This window comes from Mobula hypostoma, chromosome 11, assembly GCF_963921235.1.
Source record: "Mobula hypostoma chromosome 11, sMobHyp1.1, whole genome shotgun sequence".
In the NCBI taxonomy this organism is placed as follows: domain Eukaryota; kingdom Metazoa; phylum Chordata; class Chondrichthyes; order Myliobatiformes; family Myliobatidae; genus Mobula; species Mobula hypostoma.
This window is the reverse complement of record NC_086107.1, coordinates 58226351-58246634: the sequence shown is the minus strand read 5'-3', so window position 1 is coordinate 58246634 and position 20284 is coordinate 58226351. Positions and strand designations below refer to the sequence as shown.

The following is a 20284-nucleotide window of genomic DNA, read 5'->3' as shown; positions in this document are numbered from 1 at the left end:
GCAGTAGTTCTGTGGCCGAAAATGCCTTGTTAATGAGAGAAATCAGAGGAGAATTGCCAGACTACTTCAAGCTGACAGGAAGGTAACAGTAACTCAAATAACATGTTACAACAATAACATGTTAGAGTATCGCTAGATGCACAACACATCAAACCTTGAATTGAATGAGCTACAGCAGAAGAAGACCATTAACATAGACTCAGTGACCACTTTATTAGGTACAGAAGGTACCTAACAAAGTGGCCACTAAATGTATAAGCGTTCAGATAGACAAGGGCTGATTAGGAATAGTCAACATAGCTTTGTTTGTGATAGGTTGTGTCTATCCAACTTTATAGGGCTTTTCTAGGAGGTTACGAAAAGTATTTATGTAGGAAAGGCAGTGGACATTGTCTATGTGGACTTCAGCAAGGTCTTTGACAAGGTCCTGCATGGGAAGCTGGTCACGAAGGTTTAATCGCTTGGCATACAGGATGAGCGAATAAATTGGATTCAACATTTTGGCTTTGTGGGAGAAGGTCAGTGGGTGGTAGTATATGGTTACCTCTCTGACTGGAGGCCTATGTCTAATGGTGTGCCACAGGAATTGGTGCTGGCTCCATTGTTGTTTGTCATCTAATCAATGATCCAGATGATAATATGGTGAAGTCCATCAGCAAATTTATGGATGACACCAAGAATAGGGGCATAGTGGACAGCAGGGAAATCTATCAAATGGATAGAAAAGTGGCAGATGGGATTTAATGCAGTCAAGTGTGAGGTGCTGCATTTTGGGAGGACAAACCAGGACAGGACAGCGAATGGTAGAGTACTGAGGGGTGCAGTAGAACATGAGGAACTGGGAATGCAGATCCATAATTCCTTGAAAGCAGTGTCACAGGCAGATAGGGTCATAAAGAGAGCTTATGGCACATACTTTATACTTTATTGTCGCCAAACAGTTGATACTAGAACGTACAATCATCACAGCGATATTTGATCCTGCGCTTCCCGCTCCCTGGAGTACAAATCGATAGTAAATATTAATAATTTAAATTATAAATCATAAATAGAAAATAGAAAAGGGAAAGTAAGGTAGTGCAAAAAAACTGAGAGGCAGGTCCGGATATTTGGAGGGTACGGCCCAGATCCGGGTCAGAATCCGTTCAGCAGTTGGAAAGAAGCTGTTCCCAAACTTGGCCATATGAGTCTTCAAGCTCCTGAGCCTTCTCCCGGAGGGAAGAGGGACGAAAAGTGTGTTGGCTGGGTGGGTCGTGTCCTTGATTATCCTGGCAGCACTGGCCTTCGTATACGAGTACAGGGGTTGGAATGTTATGTTGAAGTCTATTAAGATATCGCTAAGGTCTAATTTGGAGAAGTTCATGCAGATCTGGTTGCTGACCTGCAGAAAAGATATCAATAGCATTGAAAAAGTAGTCAGAAAATTTACAATGATATTGCCAGGACTTGAGGACCCCAGCTGTAGGGAAAGGTTAGGACTTTATTCTCTGGAGCGTACAGAATGAGGAAAGATTTGACAGCGGAATACAAAGTTATGAGAGGTATAGGTGAGGAACTCGTAAGCAGGTTTTTTTCCCGCTGAGGTTGGGTGACACAAGAACTAGACCTCATGGGTTAAGGGTGAAAGGTAGAATGTTTAAGAAGAACATGAGGGGGAACTTCTTCATGCAGAAGGTGGTGCGAGTGTGGAACAAGCTGTCCAAATAAGTGGTGGATATGAGCTTGAGTTTAGCATTTAAGTGAATTTTGAATCAGTATATGGATTGGAGAGGTATGGATGGGTATGGTCCAGGAGCAGGTCAATGGGTCTAGGCAGGAGAATCATTTGGCACAGAATGAATGGGCCAAAGAGTCTGTTTCTGTGCTGTAGTACTCTATATCCTTTCCCAGTCTTTCATACTATCCACAACAGCACCAATCTTCATATTGTCTGCAAACTTAATAACCCAGTTTCATCCAAGTTATTGTAATTACAAACAGCAGAGTAGAGATCCCAGCGGAACACCAATATTAACAAACCCCTAGTCAAAGTAAGTCCCATTGACCACTATCCTACGCTTTCTATGGGCAAGCCAATTTTGAATCCAAACAGATTACCCAGGATACTATTGTGCACAAGGCAACCCTGCTCACAAGAAACTGAGCTTCATTCTTTCGAGATCGAGCACTGCATTCTTCAAATCATGAATCAATAGAACGCTATTCACAAATAATATGGCAGATCTTATCGCAAAAGTAATCAGCATACTTCACATCAATTTATAATTACCTTCATAATAACCTTTACAATTTTATACACCAGGAACAACACATGACCCACAACTGTAGACAACACCACTCCTCAAGAGAAACAATGCTGAATTCTTCATAAAATTCAATGTAGCATACTTCATCAGAGAGAACACTGCACTTTTCATAAGAAGCAATGTAGTGCTCTTCATAAGGATCAATGGGGGCATTTTTCAAGTCTTCCACTGCAGTGCTCTAGACAAGATCTTCATAAGATGAAATTCAGCATTTTTCACTGGAAACAAAGCAGAGATCTTTACAAAACTCAGCACTTCGATGGACATGCAGCAATATAACCTCCAGAAATAATACAGCACAATAATGAATGTAGTTATCCTTGAAACAATCCAAACTCTTCAGCAGCATGACACAACAGTCTCCACAGTATAAAGCAACACATATTTCACATGCTACCTACCCTGGAAATATCATAGTATTCTTCACCAGCATGGCTTACTTCACAGATGACAACAAATTAACATGCTTCTGAGTTTTAAAAAAAAATCATAATCTTCACAAGAGACAGAACAACACTCTTCACAAAAAGGAACAATTATCACAGCATTCCAGATAAAAAAAACCTGCAAATTTCACTGCATATCTACCTGAGTGAGACAATCCAAACACAAGTACCAGCACTGCATGGGAAACAGTGCAGCACCCTACAGAGGAACAGATGCTGCAGTACACTACATGCAACGTTCTTAATATTGAGAAACAATACGAGTACAACATTGGGAGTCAAGGCAACACGCTTTACAATTGAAAACACTGCAACGTTCTCAGGAAATCATACTCCTAAAGATCCAGTGTTGCATGCTTCACACGATATACTACAGCACTCTTCACAGAACCAATAAAACACACGGGCAGGCAAACAAACAAAATAGTAGTGAGCACTGAAAATAACTCTTCATCCACAAAAAGCTACACTTTTCATTAGAAACGGGAAGGACATAACAAACTCTTCACATCCAAGAACAAAATGCTGCATTGCTTTCCTTGGGAAATAATGCAGAACATTTTGCAAAAGCTTAAGTATACCATAAAAATGACTTCATATTCCAAAGAATGCTGCACCTTTTAAAGAAGCAATGCTATCCATGAGAAACAAATTCCAAGTGTGGCTCCCAAAGATGAAATAGAACATCAATTGTAACACTACTGCGCAGCCACCCTTGCAACAGGAAGATCTGCAAGATTCCTTGCAGAGGAAGTAGTGGCATTCCTTACAATTCAATATTCACCGGAAAAGGCATTTTTTTTCTTTTTTGTTGTGCAGGGAACTTATCGTAAACCTGAAAACTAAAACACAAAAAGGAATGGGGCAATCCTTACTACACAGAATAACAGCAAATTCCACAGCAGTAAACAATGCAACATCCTTGTAGAAGTCTAAAAATATCAACTTATCTCACCAGATGCAGCAATGCAGCATTAACTGTGCATCCAATGAAATTGTGGTAGCATTTCTTGCAACAAGATAAAACACACTTGAAAGAGAAAATTGTTGCTCACCTTGAAAGTAAATGATGTAGCATTAAAAAAACAGGAATAATACAGTAAGCATGGCAGGAGAACACCATGCCATTCAGAGCAAGAAACACTTAAGTAACACTGCAGCAGAAACACAGGAGAGTGAAGCACCATTTCTCTTAGAAGATGACAGAATTCAATTGTCATGATTATGGGTCACACTTATACAATTCCAGATTTCATTTTTGATCAGTTTTAATCAAAAGAGGTTCTATAATGTTCTTAGATTAAAATCAAAAATCATCCACACTGCAGTACATAGAAGTTCAAACGAGAGAGAGTGTGATATTAGATTCTATTAGGGAATAAGACAGGGCAGGTCACAGGAGTTTGTGTACGGGAACATTTTGCATCTAGTGACCATAATGACTTCACTTGAATTCATAGAATGAGGGGTGAAGCCTATTGAATAGTGAAAGGCCTTGACAGAGTGGATGTGGAGAGGATGTTTCCCATGCTGGGAGAGTCTAAGACCAGAGGATACAGCCTCAGAATAGAGGGGCGTCCTTTTAGAACAGAGATGAGGAGGAATTTCTTTAGCCAGAGAATGGTGAATCTGTGGAATTCTTTGCCACAAGCAGCTGCGGAGGCCAAATCTTTATCTATATTGAAGGCAGAGGTTGACAGATTCTTGATTGGTCAGGGCATGAAGGGATATGGGCAGAAGGTAGGAGATTGGGGCTGAGAAAAATTGGATCAGCCATGATTAACTGGCGGATCAGACTCCATTGGCTAAATGACCTAATTCTGCTCCTATGTCTTATGGTAAATATGGAAAAGGATAGGTCTGGTCCTTGTATTGAAATTCCAAATTGGAGAAGGTCCAGTTTTGATGGTATCAGTAAGGATCTATTAAGTGTGGATTGGGACAGGTTATTTTCTGGCAAAGGTGCACTTGGTAAGTGGGAGGCTTTCAAAAGTGAAATTTTGACAAAACAGTTTGGATGTTCCTGTCAGAATAAAAGGCAAGAGTAACAGGTTTAGGGAACTTTGGTTTTCGAGAAAAAAGAAAAGAAACAGAAACAGGAGCTGCGTAGCAGGTAGATGCAGGTAAGAACTAATGCAACACTTGATGAGTATAAGAAATGCACTAGAGCAGGGGTCCCCAAGCTTTTTTGCACTGCGGACCGGTTTAATATTGACAATATTCTTGCGGACCGACCGACCGGGGGGGGGGGGGGTAGGGTTGCCAACGGACAAGAGTAGCAGTCAAATGCGTTGTTTACCCAAAAGACTATAATGACCATGAAGCCTTGCGCGTGCACCACTGCGCACGCGCGTCGTGACCTGCCGATTTTCTCCCCCGCCCCCTGCCCCCCAAGCAAATCTTTTTTGCCAATTCTGTTCCTGGGGGTGGGTGTTAATCACTACCGGAATATAGGTGATAAGTGGGTAATACACTCAATTTTGTTTCTAAAAGGGTTTATCTAACGAATTTAACATTAAACACACAGCGCATATTTTCCTCGCATGGATATAATGATAAGTCAATTATCAGGGGAGCTTGAAGTGTTGAACGAACTTCCAGTAGAAGTGGCAGAAGCAGGTTCGCTATGATCATTTAAAGAAAAATTGGATAGGTATATGAACAGGAAAGGAATGGAAGGTTATGGGCTGAGTGCAGGTCGGCGGGGCTAGGTGAGAGTAGTGTCCAGCACAGACTAGAAGGGCCGAGATGGCCTGTTTCCGTGCTGTTCTTGTTATATGGTTATATAGGTCACTTATAAGTCAATAGCATCATAACATTTTAAGTAATATTTGGATATTAAACGCACAGCACATATTTTCCCCGTATGAATGTATAAAATCATTGCAACACACCAATATCGCTGAATCAGTGGGAGCCCTGGGCTTGTTTCCCTGCAACAACACCGTCCTATCGAAGGGTGATGGGAGACAGCGATACTCGAAGGGGGTTCCTGATGTCCAGTCTATTCCGCAATTTAGTTTTCGTTGCATTCATTGCAGAAAACTCTGCTTTGCAGAAAAATGTTGGAAATGAAAGCAACGCTTTCAGTGCTTTCGTGGCTATCTCAGGATATTTAGCCTTGACTTTGATCCAAAATGCCGACAGAGATGTTATGTCAAACATACTTCTCAGCCCGTCGTCATTTGCAAGCTCGAGGAGTTGATCGCCTTCCCGCCCTGACACGGATGACGCGCGGGTCATGACCTCGCATGCGCAATGGCTGATCAGTGGCCGTGACAGGGAATGAGGAAAAGTGCAGCTGACCAAATCATATCGCTTCCTCGCAGCCTGGTAGCGCATGCTCTGCGGCCCGCTGGTTGGGGACCGCTGCATTAGAACATTCAAAGAGGAAGTTAGGAGGGCGAAAAGAAGGCATGAGGTTGCGCTAGCAGACAAGGAGAATCTTAAAGGACTTCTAAAGATGTATTAAGAGCAAAAGGATAGCAAAGGACAAAATTAGTCCTCTGTAAGATTAGATTAGTAATCTATTTGTGGAACCAAAAGAAATAGGGGAGATCGTAAATAGATTTATTTTGCAGCTGTATTTACACAGAGAGATAGAGTCTATAGAAGTGACGCAAAGCGGCAGAGAGGTCATGGACTCTACATATTACACATGAAGTTTGCTGTCTTGAGGTAAATTAGGGTGGATATATCCCCAAGATCTGACAAGGTGGTAGGCTCGTGCAGAAATTGGAGGAGCCCTAGAAAAGAAACTTAAAATGTCCTTAGCCGCGGGTGAGTTGTTGGGAGGATTGGAGGACAGCTAATGTTGTTCAGTTGTTTAAGAAATGCTCTAAGAACAAGCCAGTAAACTAAAGGCCAGTGAGCCTGACATGAGTAGTGGGAAAGTTATAGGAAGGTTTCCTAAGGGACCGGATATATTAATATTTGGATAGACAGGGACTGATAGAGGATAGTCAACATGGCTTTGTGCATGGTAAGTCATGTCTAACTGATCTTTTAGAGTTTTCCAAGGAAGTTACCAGGAAAGTAGATGAAGGTAGTGGATGTTGTTATAAGGCTTTTAGCAAAGCCTTTGACAAGGTCCTACATGGGGAGCTGGTCAAGAAGGTTCAGTCACCTGGCATTCAAAATGAGGTAATAAATTGGATTAGACATTGGCTTTACGGAGGAAGCCAGATGGTTGCCTCTCTGACTGGAAGCCTGTGACTAGTGATGTGCCCCAGAGATTGGTGCTGGGTCCATTGATGTTTGTCATCTATAGCAATGATCTGGATGATAATGATAAAGTGGTTAACTAGATCAGCTAATTTGTGGGGGACACTAAGATTGGGGGTGTAGTGGACAGCAAGGAAGACTGTCCTGGAATAGCTGGGAAAATGGGCTGAAAAATGGCAGATGGAATTTAATACAGACAAATGTGAGGTGTTGCACTTTGGGAGAACCAACCAAGGTAGGTCTTACATGGTAAGTGGTAGGGCACTAAGGAATGCGGTAGAACAGAGGGATCTGGGAATACAAATCCATAATTTCTTGTAAATGGTGGCATAGGTAGATAGGGTCGTAAAGAAAGCTTTTGGTACATTGGCCTTCGCAAATCAAACTAATGAGTATAGGAGATGGGATGTTATATTTAAATTGTATAAAGCATTGGTGAGACCTAATTTATAGAGTACTGTGTGCAGTTTTAATTACCAACCTAAGGGAATGATGTAGATAAGATTGAAACAGTGCAGTGAAAATTTACGAGGATGTTGCCAGGACTTGAAGGCTTGAGTTATAGGGAAAGGTTGAATAGATTAGACCTTTATTCCCCAGAATAGAGTAGATTGAGGAGAGGTTTGATACAAGAATACAGAATTATGAGGGGTATAGACAGGATAAATGCAAACATGTTCTTTCCACTGAGGTTGGGTAACACAACAACTAGAGGTCATAGGTTATGGGCAAAAGATGAAACATTAAAGAGTAACATGAGGGAGAATTTCTTCACTCAGAAGAAGTTGGTGAGACTGGAATGAGCTACCAACACAAGTGGTGGAAGTGGGTTGGATTTCAATAGTTCAGAGAAATTTGGATAGGTACATCGATGGGAGGGGTATGTAGAGCTATGGCCTGGGTGATGGTCAATTGGACTAGGCAGATTAATGGTGCGTCATGAACTCGATGGACCGAAGGATCTGTTTCTGTGCTGTAATGTTCTATGACTATTAGCTTTGGTCAATTCCTCCCCTTACAATTGAAGGAGTTGACCTAGACTAATGATAGGTACTATGAAGGACAATGGAGCTGGCCTCATTACTTTCTCTCCAAACTTACAGAGACCATTTGGACCTATCGTTGCTGAGATCATTAGTTCAGCAAGGAACACAGCGAGTATCTGCTCTTTGGGATTGAAATTACAGGCTTGATTGGACGGTTATGTGAACAATGACCTACTTATACAGAGAAAACAGGGATCAAGCTTTTCTTTCAGAGCTTTCTTGTGAAAATAAGAGCAAGACACTTTATCCATTTCTGCTAAGGCTGAAAGTGGGAGGGGCTGGCCAGCACTGAAGGCAAAGCATAGCTTTTACTGCTGGGGTCTGATAAGAAAGCTTGTAAGTACTAAGTGAAATAAACAATCATTGTGATTTTACAATGACCTTACTCCATCAAAGTGTTCATCTGTTCCACCCACCACAAGTTCTAATAAGTGCATGAGGCTCTGTGAAAAATGCAACTGCCAGGTCAGATCAGAAAAGGGCCCCGAAGAGCACAGTTACTGGGTAATCCCAGCAAACACATGTGCGTCACAGACAAGGAGCCCTGCAATGTCAGACTATCTAAGGCAAAATGATAACTTTACCTCACACCAGTTGCTAGGGAAAATACTGGAACAACAAACAGTGCCACAAAGTTATGAGGCTGCCCTCACAGAGCAGCCTTCTTAAAAAGGCACACAGACAAAAAACAGTGCATCGGAGAGCACACAATGGCCAAGGGATTCCATAGCAATTTCTGGTGGCACAGCAGAAGCAACTCCTAACCATGCATCTCCGCTTGAACAATACTAATATTGCAGAATGTGATGCAGCCTGTGACCTGCAAAAAGAAACATGGTATCACGGTACCAAAGTTCTGCACTCTGGAACACAAAACAATGCAGCATTGACTGCAGTAGGAAGCATAGCATCAACCTTTGCAACACCAAACCTGCAGCATTAGCGGCAAAAGGAATTGCCGTTCAAAACACACATGACTAAACATAAAATTACAGCGTCCATTGCTAAAGTAAACAATATAGTCTTCCATGCAGCAGCTACACAACAGAAAGCAAAAGAGTCAACCCATAGCAAAGTGCAGAGTCACAGCAAACAATGCAGTATTTCTAACAGTGACATGCAACAGCACTCAGCAGACCAAGACTACAGGATCCAACCTCATCCTCGCTTGAGCAATCACAGAACAGCACATTTTGCCTACATTCCTCCATAGAAAGCAAGCCACATTCTTCACAGGAAACAAGCAGCCTTTCCTGTAATTCTGATTTTTTTTTGCTTGATCTGGATTGAAAAGAAAACGCCAGATCTTCAATGCAAGAGTCAAGCCAGTTCTATCACACCAGATCTCGGCTCCACACTGAAAGTTTAAAAACGCTAAATCAGGAGATGGTCCTGCAGGTTCCAAACACAAGCGTCAATTGGTTCCCTTCCTTGCTTGTTACCTACCCTCTTGTTACTTGTAGTGGTAGATGAGAGGGAGTCAGTGGTCAAGTTCCGTTTGGTGAGGTTATTCATGTTAAGTCGGATTCTGGCCTTCTCTGTCAAAGCAAAGAGACACAATCGGCGGTCATCAAATAGAAATGAACAGATTTTGTCAAATCTAAGTTTGCTATTACAAATCCCAAATGAAATAGAAGAGGAGCCCTTCAGAATCTTAGGACTCCTGACAAATTCAACATGGAAGAGACAACACAATGCCTACACATAATACATAAAACACTTCCAAGCTCCAGGTGGCTTTTGCTGAAAGACACATCATATAGGCCATGCCAACCATCTGATCACTGGGGGTCATGAACCAGCCAAATATGTTCCAGACCATATCTGTGACTGCCAGCACTGGCCAGTCCTGCAGGTACTCATGGCCAGCTATACTTTACCCAAGGTCGACTGCACCATTTGTCTTTAAACCTTTCTGCAGCCAAACCACTAATCAACACGGCCCAATAATAATAACCAGGATGCTATAAATCTCATACAGATAGAATCAAGTCATTTTGGTTATAATCCAAAAGGGAGCATCCGAGGAAAATGTTATTGAGTAACGTGGAGACAGGACATGCAGTTCTCTGGTCTGCTTCCCAGGTTTCTCTCCCGACCTCATGCCATGGGCCCAGGTCAGGGTCTCTTTCTCGTTTATTACCTATGCCTTACCTGCAACCCATAGGCACTGCATTCCTGACCCCAGCCCAATCAGTTTTTGGCAACTCCTTTTTAGACATCTCATGACCTACCTGCTGGATCTGAAATCATGACTTTGAAAAGCACTCAACCAGTCTATAGAAATCCTATTCCAGAGACTGCAACAGGGTATTGCAAGTCAGGAAACTGCTGATACTGGTCTTCAACTAGACCTAATCCTCAAGCCCAACCTCTGTTCAGGTCAATGGCATATTATCTTGAGCTGTGTGTCTCTTATCCCAGTTTAGAGGCTGCCAGCCCCCAAAAACAAATTCGGCACCACTCTACTCTTGCTTCAGAGCTGGTAGATTATAGGTTTGTCTCACTCCAGAATCTTGGCTGTAAAACACTGGATGAGACTCCACTGAAATTCTGCAGGAGAACTGCACTGTTGGGAGAACAAACGAGATGCTAATTTGAGACCCTGTCATCTGGGTTCAGTGATCCCACAGTCCGGTCTGTTAATGAGCAGGCAATTAACCCTGGTGCCTAGCTATTGACACTACAAGAACAGATGATTTGCCCATCACTGGACTGTGGTTTGCTGCAGAAAGTTGGGTACAAAATAGCTGCTGTGTTTGCCATTCCAACACTGTAATTAAAGCCAAGCATTTCCATTATAGCAAAGAAATTAGGGATGCTGGGAAAGGCACTATGGAAATGCATGATTTTCTTTTAACACGGTCACTGCCTGGCATCACAGAAGAATACCAGGAGCAAGGAAAATCTATTGTATCCCTTGGAAGTCCATTGTCTAGTAATCTAATTTCAGGTTTTCTATCCTGCAGAACTATTAACATTAAACTCATAAGACATGGTCCTCAGTAAGACCTGGTTCTGATTGCAGTACTGTATCAGTGAACTGACAGGAATTGACACTGTTATTGGATAGACTAGAGTGATGACATCATGAAAGTTCACATGGTTGTTTTCTGGGATAACAGAATAAGAATTCCTACATTCTGCACAGTTTAGAGAAATGAGAGGCAAGTTTATTCAAACATTTCTCACAAAGGTGAAAGACTTCTACCCTGCTTTGTGTCTAGAAACAGGTATTACAGTCTCAGCCAGAGGAGTTCAGCTTTAGGATATCAAGGGGAACAAATTTATAGAGATTCAAACATAATGCTATTGAATGGTGGAGCAACACTGGTGGCCAAATATTCTACCTCCTTACTCACTTTCTCTGATCTTTCCATAAAATTTCCAAAGAATCCTTCTTCACTTACATATATTGTTCAAGTAGAGAACCCATTTTATCCCGACTGATATTATTTCATTGTAGTCTAAAGGCTTCCTCCATGTAGAAAAATATACAAGCCTTCCCTTGCGATAGAAGCAGAGGTCGTTGTCTTACCAGCATCCGATTCCACTTCATGAGGCATCTCCTCCTCAGAACTTGAGCCATTCAACTTCTTCCTATCCTCCTCATCATCATTAACATGCTCCAGCATTGCCGACTCCAGTGTCTTACGCTCCTTGTCATGTATTGAGATTTTATCTTTGCTGCTCATACGGGAAATAGAAGTCCTGGTGGGATAACGGATTAGCACTAATTGGCTGTTAGTGTGATGCGTGCAGGCCCAAGGCTCATAAGCAGGTTCCATCACTGAGGGTTAGACACAAAACTCCAACAGGGTACAAAAGAGCCGCTCTCCAGCACCACACAAATAGAATGCTGAAAGCAAACACTAACACACGTAGCACAGAGGATTTCAGTTTTGGTCAACTCTCTATCTTACTTTCCTGTAGTACCCTGTAACCTTTATGCATTAATTAATAATCCACTCTCAGATCTGCCATTACTGATAATTTTTGCTGTGCAAAACACATCCCAAATCTTTTCCAATGTGCAAAATGTCCCTGGCTCACATAAAAAAGCATGTTCCCATCTACTTTGAAAGATCTACATTCTGAACCCGGGTCACCACATTTACGTGGTACACTTTAGCTAATAACAGAGTCTACAACTATGAATTCCTGTGGGCTCTTTGATGCTCTCCATCAAACCCTGTTATTTTCTGCTGGCTCTATAACTGTGTGAGCTCTCTCCCGGCATTGATATTATCAAGTACTGTACTTCCAGCTTCATTAACCTGCTTTATTGCCGATTAACATATTTATTAGTAACATTTCTCTGTGATTATCCAGCACAGCAAGAAATTTCTGTCTTAGATGGAGAAGGCTACTCAGAAGCAAATGCTGGAGGTGTTCTTTTGTACCCTGCTGCATCTCAAATGCATAAAACAATCACTGAACCCCTGGCAAGGCCCAGAGGCAAAACTTCACCCAGCATTTACTTGGTGAGGCATCAGTCTTTGTCCAATAAAGAAGCCAATACAGTGAAGCCAACTCTCAGTCTACATATGAGGCTATGCCTTAACACAGTGTATACCCCATCAGTACAGGGTTATTGCAACACTCATTGCTTTACAGCATTCCCCTCCATTCCCTTTCAAAAATATATTTGAATTGTTTCTTATTCATTTTTTATAAACACTTTAACAGAATAACTGTGAGATGAAAAACACCCATCCAATTCAACATCTACCATCCAGGTCAACACATGATTAAATCATAATGGAATTGTTAACCAATGGCATCCATCAATATTTGAACATGTTTGTAAAGATGCAAAGAATAAATAGGAATAAGGTATGAGATGTAAACAATGGTAAGAAATGAGCCACAGCAACGAGATGGGCTCTGCAGTGAGCAGGAGAGTGATTCAACATCACGTGGATGAGTGCATTAACAATACCAGAATTTCAGGGCATGCAGAAAAAGAATTCCAAGAGCAGCAAGGATTTAGGAGCAATAACGTACCGTGACGGAAATATGATAGCACTCTACAAAGTTTTCATGGAAAGTCTGACGATTCTACATCCACAAATGTGAAGAGGAACAAAAGAGTGCTGACAGGTGAATTAAACGGATTAGAAAGTGGGTCAAAATAGGGAAAAGGGAAAATATATAGCGTCGTCCTGTTTGGTGGTATGCATGTATGCCAATAAACTTGATTTGCCTCGAGAAATATCCCATGGGGCTATGTTATACAAGGGTTCTTTTGAATTTGTTTATTTCCGAGATTAATTAGGTGAAATGTATTTAATATATTAAATAATAGTAAAGCGGAGGTAATCAGGTCATCACTGAGAGCTCAGGACAAGGCAAACAATGAAGGAGGATTACAAAGTCAGGCAAGAAGTGATGACCAACTTCATGATGAAGCAATGAAATATACAACTGGCTCCAGCAAATTGAATGTAGGTTCAATAAACAGATATTGAAGATTTCTCCCTGGTACTCAGCCATTGAGGAAAGGGGTGAAGAAAATCGGTAAAGGAGCTGTGTGAATATTTCAATAGTTAAAAGCATTCAATGTATGGATAACACAGAATGATATGATTCCAGGACTAGCAAGATGAGGTGAGGAATAACATTTAATGGAATGGGGAGAACAGTTGATTTTTGACAGGGCAGGAGGGACTAATAGGTTGAAAGCTTAAAACATTGGGGCCTCATCTCCAACAAGCATTAAAAGGTATGTACTTACAGAACATTTTAACTTTCCAAAATACACAGACTTCACATATGATGAATTATTTTAAAATTGTATGGCCATTGTTTGCCATAAGCATCTGTAGGATGGACATAAAGGATCTCTGCTTTAGATCACACCGAGGGAGAAGATTTCTGAAGTTCTGAAGTTTTTCAATAAAGTACTGAAGTGTCAACCAAGATTATGCGCTCAAGTCCCAGAGAGGAGCTTGAATACACAATTATTTGGGAAGATGCCAAGCTGTCACTGATATAGTTGATTGTATATGGTTTGCTTTAGGAAGATCTTGCTGCCACTTGGAGTTCTTTTGCCCTTATTTGCACAGCACTTGGATGGAAGAGCTGATGCAGTACCTGGACCTGCCACTGGAGGTTATTAGCACACTTCAGAAAACTGTTAGCATTGTCGTGAACGGAAAGGGATTTGGAACATTTCATTATCCCTTAATTTTCACCAGCACAATGAAAAAGAATGTTTCCCCCTCTTGATTTTTTTTTTAGGTATGGGACAAGTGCGATTATAATAGGGCTGTTATGAACTCCAGATAACAAGACACTCACACACAAGATGAACACATCTTGTACTCATCTGAAATGCAGCGGGATCTGGGTTCCCTTGCAAATGATTCACAAAAGGCTGAAACTGCAAGAAAATGGTAAATGTAGTCATAAACAAACAAAGTGGGTTTATGCTTCAGTTATATGAGGAGACCAAATGTAGAGAACTGTGTGCAGTTTTAGTTCCCTTATTTAAGTAAGTAAGTGTACTGGAAGCAGTTCAGAGCTGGTTTACTGAGCTAATATCTGGAATAGGTGGGTTGTCAAGTGAGGCAAATTTGGACACACTTTACACCTATATTTTAAAGAGTGAGAAGCAGTTTTATTAAAACATGCAAGATCCTGAAGGGTCTCAAGAGGGAGGATTTGAAAAGGATCTTTCCACTTGCAGGAGAAGAAAGAACTTGTGGTTATTGTTTAAAAATAGAAGGTTGCACATTTAAGGTAAAGATGAAAATATGAAAGTGCTTCTCTCAAAAGGTCATCTGCTTTTGGAACTTTTCTTCAGAACTGTAGCAAGGAGAGTTATTGATACTTTAAGGCTGGAAGCAAATTTTTGAGAACAACGGAACCAAAAGATACTTTGGGGGAGTAGGAATGCAGAGCCGAGGTTACATTCAGACCGGCCATGGTCTTACTGAATGATGGAAAGGGCTTGACAGACTAAGTGGCCTTCTCCTCTTCTTAATTCATATGCTAATATATTGTAGCTGGCACACACTAAAACAGAGATGGGGTACCGGTGGAGGAAATGAGTGTTAAAGGTGGTTAACGAGGTGTATCAACTATGTGGGATACTTTCACCTTCCTTGCCACAGGAAGAAACACCACAGGTACCCAACACAAACTATCATTTCTTCCCTCTATTTTGTTCTGAGTCAAACCAGAAGCTAAACCAGTCAAAACTCAGAATGATGTGTAATACTCTACACTGACTAGTTACTGACACAAATATCCTAAAGTATTTGAACACAACAACTAACAAACCTCCATCAAAATTGCAGTTTGTAGTTAAAAGTCAGAATCTGATTTAAAAGCAAGTGAAGAAAAACATTTTGTGTTGAGCTTTCAATATTATGGTCATCAACGCCAGCTCTGCTACAAAATGAAATCCAATACTCTTTATCTGTATGTTTGATCCTTCCATGTCATTAAAAATCTACTTAAATTCAATTTCATTTGTAGACGTTCCTTTTAAAGTGAGCATCAAAGATTAGTGATGCAATCACAGTAACATTGATGAGACAATACCCGCATTTTAACGTTGTTATTCCACAAAGAGGTTTAATCAAAGCAAATAAAGATTTTTAAAGATGTTTGTAAAAATGATTTTCAATTGCATTAATGTTTTTACTTTTAGTGGGAAAAGAAGGGGATAAAGCAACTCCTTTGTGTTTGTTTCAGCATTAGTCAATCTCTCAAGAGTGAAGTGGTGCCCACAGTTAAGAACTAATTCAGTGGTGTTAGGGTGGGAACTGCAGTTGGCATCACCACTCATCAAACAGTGACTGTACATGCCACAGGATAATCACCCGAACTAACCTTCTGCTCCTTGATGCTGGTTGCTGTGAGGCATTTGACAGTTCAATAAGTGAGGCCTCCATCTTGGTTTGCTTCTCTTTCTCAATCCTCAACTGCTTTCAGCAAAAAGAGGAAGATAAAAAAAATTATACAACTATAAATGGTCAACTGCATAAAGACAAACCACAGGGAGAAGAGTGTACAATTCAATAACATGACAAAAGAGGCCTCTGTCTCATCCATCACATACAGTTCATTGTACTACAGCATGGGAAGGTTCAAGCTGGCTAATAACAACTCATCATATCAATGGAATGGAAGACATCCCTTGACTGTACCTACAGTGTTAGCCGATATAGAGAGTAAGCTTACTAGTATGTTAGACCACCCGCCCTTTGACAGGAAACAGTGTTTGAAGTTGGATCAGTATGAAGTGTACTATCCTTTAAAAAGTTTCAGCTCTAGCAAGAAACTTAAGAAAACTTCTGCTTTAAAGTTATCTACTAGCTAATTGTAGTATTTTGAAGTCAGATTTTAAGATAAACATAGAATAGTACAGCACAGTACAGGCCCTTCGGCCAACAATGTTGTGCCGACCCTCAAACCCTGCCTCCCATATAAGCCCCCACCTTAAATTCCTCCATATACCTGTCTAGTAGTCTCTTAAACTTACACTAGTGTATCTGCCTCCACCACTGACTCAGGCAGTGCGTTCCACACACCAACCACTCTGAGCAAAAAACCTTCCTCTAATATCCCCCTTGAACTTCCCACCCCTTACCTTAAAGCCATGTCCTCTTGTATTGAGCAGTGGTGCCCTGGGGAAGAGGCGCTGGCTATCCACTCTATCTATTCCTCTTATTATTTTGTACACCTCTACCATGTCTCCTCTCATCCTACTTCTCTCCAAAGAGTAAAGCCCTAGCTCCCTTAATCTCTGATCATAATGCATACTCTCTAAACCAGGCAGCATCCTGGTAAATCTCCTCTGTACCCTTTCCAATGCTTCCACATCCTTCCTATAGTGAGGCGACCAGAACTGGACACAGTACTCCAAGTGTGGCCTCACCATAGTTTTATAGAGCTGCATCATTACATTGCGACTCTTAAACTCTATCCCTCGACTTATGAAAGCTAACACCCCATAAGCTTTCTTAACTACCCTATCTATCTGTGAGGCAACTTTCAGGGATCTGTGGACATGTACCCCAAGATCCCTCTGCTCCTCCACACTACCAAGTATCCTGCCATTTACTTTGTACTCTGCCTTGGAGTTTGTCCTTCCAAAGTGTACCACCTCACACTTCTCCGGGTTGAACTCCATCTGCCACTTCTCAGCCCACTTCTGCATCCTATCAATGTCTCTCTGCAATCTTCGACAATCCTCTACACTATCTATAACACCACCTACCTTTGTGTCATCTGCAACCTTGCCAACCCACCCTTCTACCCCCACATCCAGGTCATTAATAAAAATCACGAAAAGTAGAGGTCCCAGACAGATCCTTGTGGGACACCACTAGTCACAATCCTCCAATCTGAATGTACTCCCTCCACCACCACCCTCTGCCTTCTGCAGGCGAGCCGATTCTGAATCCACCTGGCCAAACACCCCTGGATCCCATGCCTTCTAACTTTCTGAATAAGTCTACCATGTGGAACCTTGTCAAATGCCTTACTAAAATCCATATAGATCACATCCACTGCTCTATGCTCATCCATATGCCTGGTCATCTCCTCAAAGAACTCTATCAGGCTTGTGAGACACGATCTACCCTTCACAAAGCCATGCTGACTGTCCCTGATCAGACCATGATTCTCTAAATGCCTATAGATCCTATCTCTAAGAATCTTTTCCAACAGCTTTCCCACCACAGACGCAAGGCTCACTGGTCTATAATTACCCCGACTATCCCTACTACCTTTTTTGAACAAGGGGACAACATTCGCCTCCCTCCAATCCTCCGGTACCATTCCTGTGGACAACGAGGACATAAAGATGCTAGCCAGAGGCTCAACAATCTCTTCTCTCACCTCGTGGAGCAGCCTGGGGAATATTCCATCAGGCCCCGGGACTTATCTGTCCTAATGTATTTTAACAACTCCAACACCTCCTCTCCCTTAATATCAACATGCTCCAGAACATCAACCTCACTCATATTGTCCTCACCATCATCAAGTTCCCTCTCATTGGTGAATACCGAAGAGAAGTATTCATTGAGGACCTCGCTCACTTCCACAGCCTCCAGGCACATCTTCCCACCATTATCTCTAATCGGTCCTACCTTCACTCCTGTCATCCTTTTTTACTTCACATAATTGAAGAATGCCTTGGGGTTTTCCTTTACTCTACTCACCAAGGCCTTCTCATGCCCCCTTCTTGCTCTTCTCAGCCCCTTCTTAAGCTCCTGTCTTGCTTCCCTATATTCCTCAATAGACCCATCTGATTCTTGCTTCCTAAACCTCATGTATGCTGTCTTCTTCCACCTGACTAGATTTTCTACCTCACATGTCACCCACGGTTCCTTCACCCTACTATTCTTTATCTTCCTCACTGGAACAAATTTATCCCTAACATCCTGCAAGAGATCTCGAAACATCGACCACATGTCCATAGTACATTTCCCTGCAAAAACATCATCCTAATTCACACCCGCAAGTTCTAGCCTCATAGCCTCATAATTTGCCTTTCCCCAATTAAAAATTTTCCTGTCCTCTCTGATTCTATCCTTTTCCATGATAATGCTAAAGGCCAGAGAGCAGTGGTCACTGTCCCCCAGATGCTCACCCACTGAGAGATCTGTGACCTGACCCGGTTCATTACCTAGTACTAGATCTAGTATGGCATTCCCTCTGGTCGGCTTGTCCACATACTGTGACAGGAATCCGTCCTGAACACTCTTAGTGTACTCTGATCTAAACCCTTGGAACTAATCAGGTGCCAATCAATATTAGGGAAGTTAAAGGCACCCATGATAACAACCCTGTTATTTTTGCACCTTTCCAAAATCTGCCTCCCAATCTGCTCCTCTGTATCTCTGCTGCTACCAGGGGGCCTATAGAATATCCCCAATAGAGTAACTGCTCCCTTCCTGTTCCTGACTTGCACCCATATTGACTCAAAAGAGGATCCTGCTATATTACCCACCCTTTCTGTAGCTGTACTAGTATCCCTGACCAGTAATGCCACCCCTCCTCCCCTTTTTCTGCCCTCTCTATCCCTTTTAAAGCACTGAAATCCGGGAATATTGAGAATCCATTCCTGCCCTGGTGCCAGCCAAGTCTCTGTAATGACCACTACATCATAATTCCATGTATGTATCCAAGCTCTCAGTTCATCACCTTTGTTCCTGATGCTTTTTGCATTGAGGTACACACATTTCAGCCCTTCTACCTTACTGTTTTTACACCGTTTATTCTGCTTCTCTTTCCTGAAAGCCTCTCTGTATGTTAGATCTGGCTTTACTCCATGCACTTCTTTCACTGCTCTATCGCTCTGGGTCCCATCCCCCTGGCAAATTAGTTTAAACCCTCCCAAACCATGCTAGCAAACCTACCTGCAAGGATATTGATCCCCCTCGAGTTCAGGTGTAACCCATCCAATCTGTACAGGTCCCACCTTCCCCAGAAGAGATCCCAATGATCCAAAATTCTAATACCCTGTTCCCTGCACCAACTCCTTAGCCACGCATTCAACTGCCATCTCCTCCAATTCTTACCATCTCTGTCACGTAGCACTGGCAGCAATCCTGAGAACGCTACCCTTGAGGTCCTGTTCTTCAGCCTTCTGCCTAGTTCCCGAAATTCACACTTCAGGACCTCATCCCTCTTCCTGCCTATGTCGTTGGTGCCAACGTGTATCATGACTTCTGGTTGCTTTCCCTCTCGTACCAGGATGTCGTGCACCCGGTCAGAGACATCCCGGACCCTGGCACCCGGGAGGCAACAAACCATGCGGGTGTCCTTCTCACGTCCACAAAATCTCCTGTCTGCTCCCCTGACTATAGAGTCTCCAATGACGACAGCTCTCTTCTTCTCCGTCCCACCCTTCTGCACCACAGGGTTAGACTCAGTGCCGGAGGCCCTGCCACCGTGGCTCACACCTGGTCGGTCGTCCAGGACGGTAAACGTATTATTCAGGGGAATGGCTACAGGGGTGCTCTGCACTACCTGTCTGCTCACCTTCGCTTTCCCCCCTCTGACTGTCACCCAACGACCTGCTTCTGACAGCCTAGGTGTGACTACCTCCCTGTAGCTCTCATCTATGACTGCCTCATTCTCCCTGATGAGTCGAAGGTCATCCAGCTGCTGCTCCAGATTCCTTACACGGTCTTCCAGATCACCCAGCCGTATGCACTTCTGGTGGATGTGACTCTGCGGGAGAGCGGAGTTCCCCCAAGACTGCCACATCTCACATGAGAGGCACATCACCGTCTCAGGA

The 20284-nt window shown here is 42.4% G+C and overlaps 1 protein-coding gene across 9 annotated transcripts in view; it reads right to left on the bottom strand.

Annotated features, from left to right (window-relative positions):
- The window catches only part of LOC134353777 (protein phosphatase 1 regulatory subunit 12A-like), a 199708-nt gene that overhangs the window by 88953 nt on the left and 90471 nt on the right, over positions 1-20284 (bottom strand). For 5 of the 9 annotated variants that reach the window (XR_010019677.1, XM_063062143.1, XM_063062148.1 and 2 more), the window contains exons 7-9: positions 15865-15959; positions 11561-11733; positions 9469-9560 (exon numbers count right to left, since the gene is read on the bottom strand). Coding sequence is in view for 8 of the 9 variants with exons in the window: in XM_063062143.1 (XP_062918213.1) it covers positions 9469-9560; positions 11561-11733; positions 15865-15959 (360 nt within the window). In the remaining variant the exon portion in view is untranslated. The remainder of the gene's footprint in view (positions 1-9468; positions 9561-11560; positions 11734-15864; positions 15960-20284) is intronic. The other 4 variants (XM_063062144.1, XM_063062151.1, XM_063062145.1 and 1 more) reach the window with 3 other exon arrangements.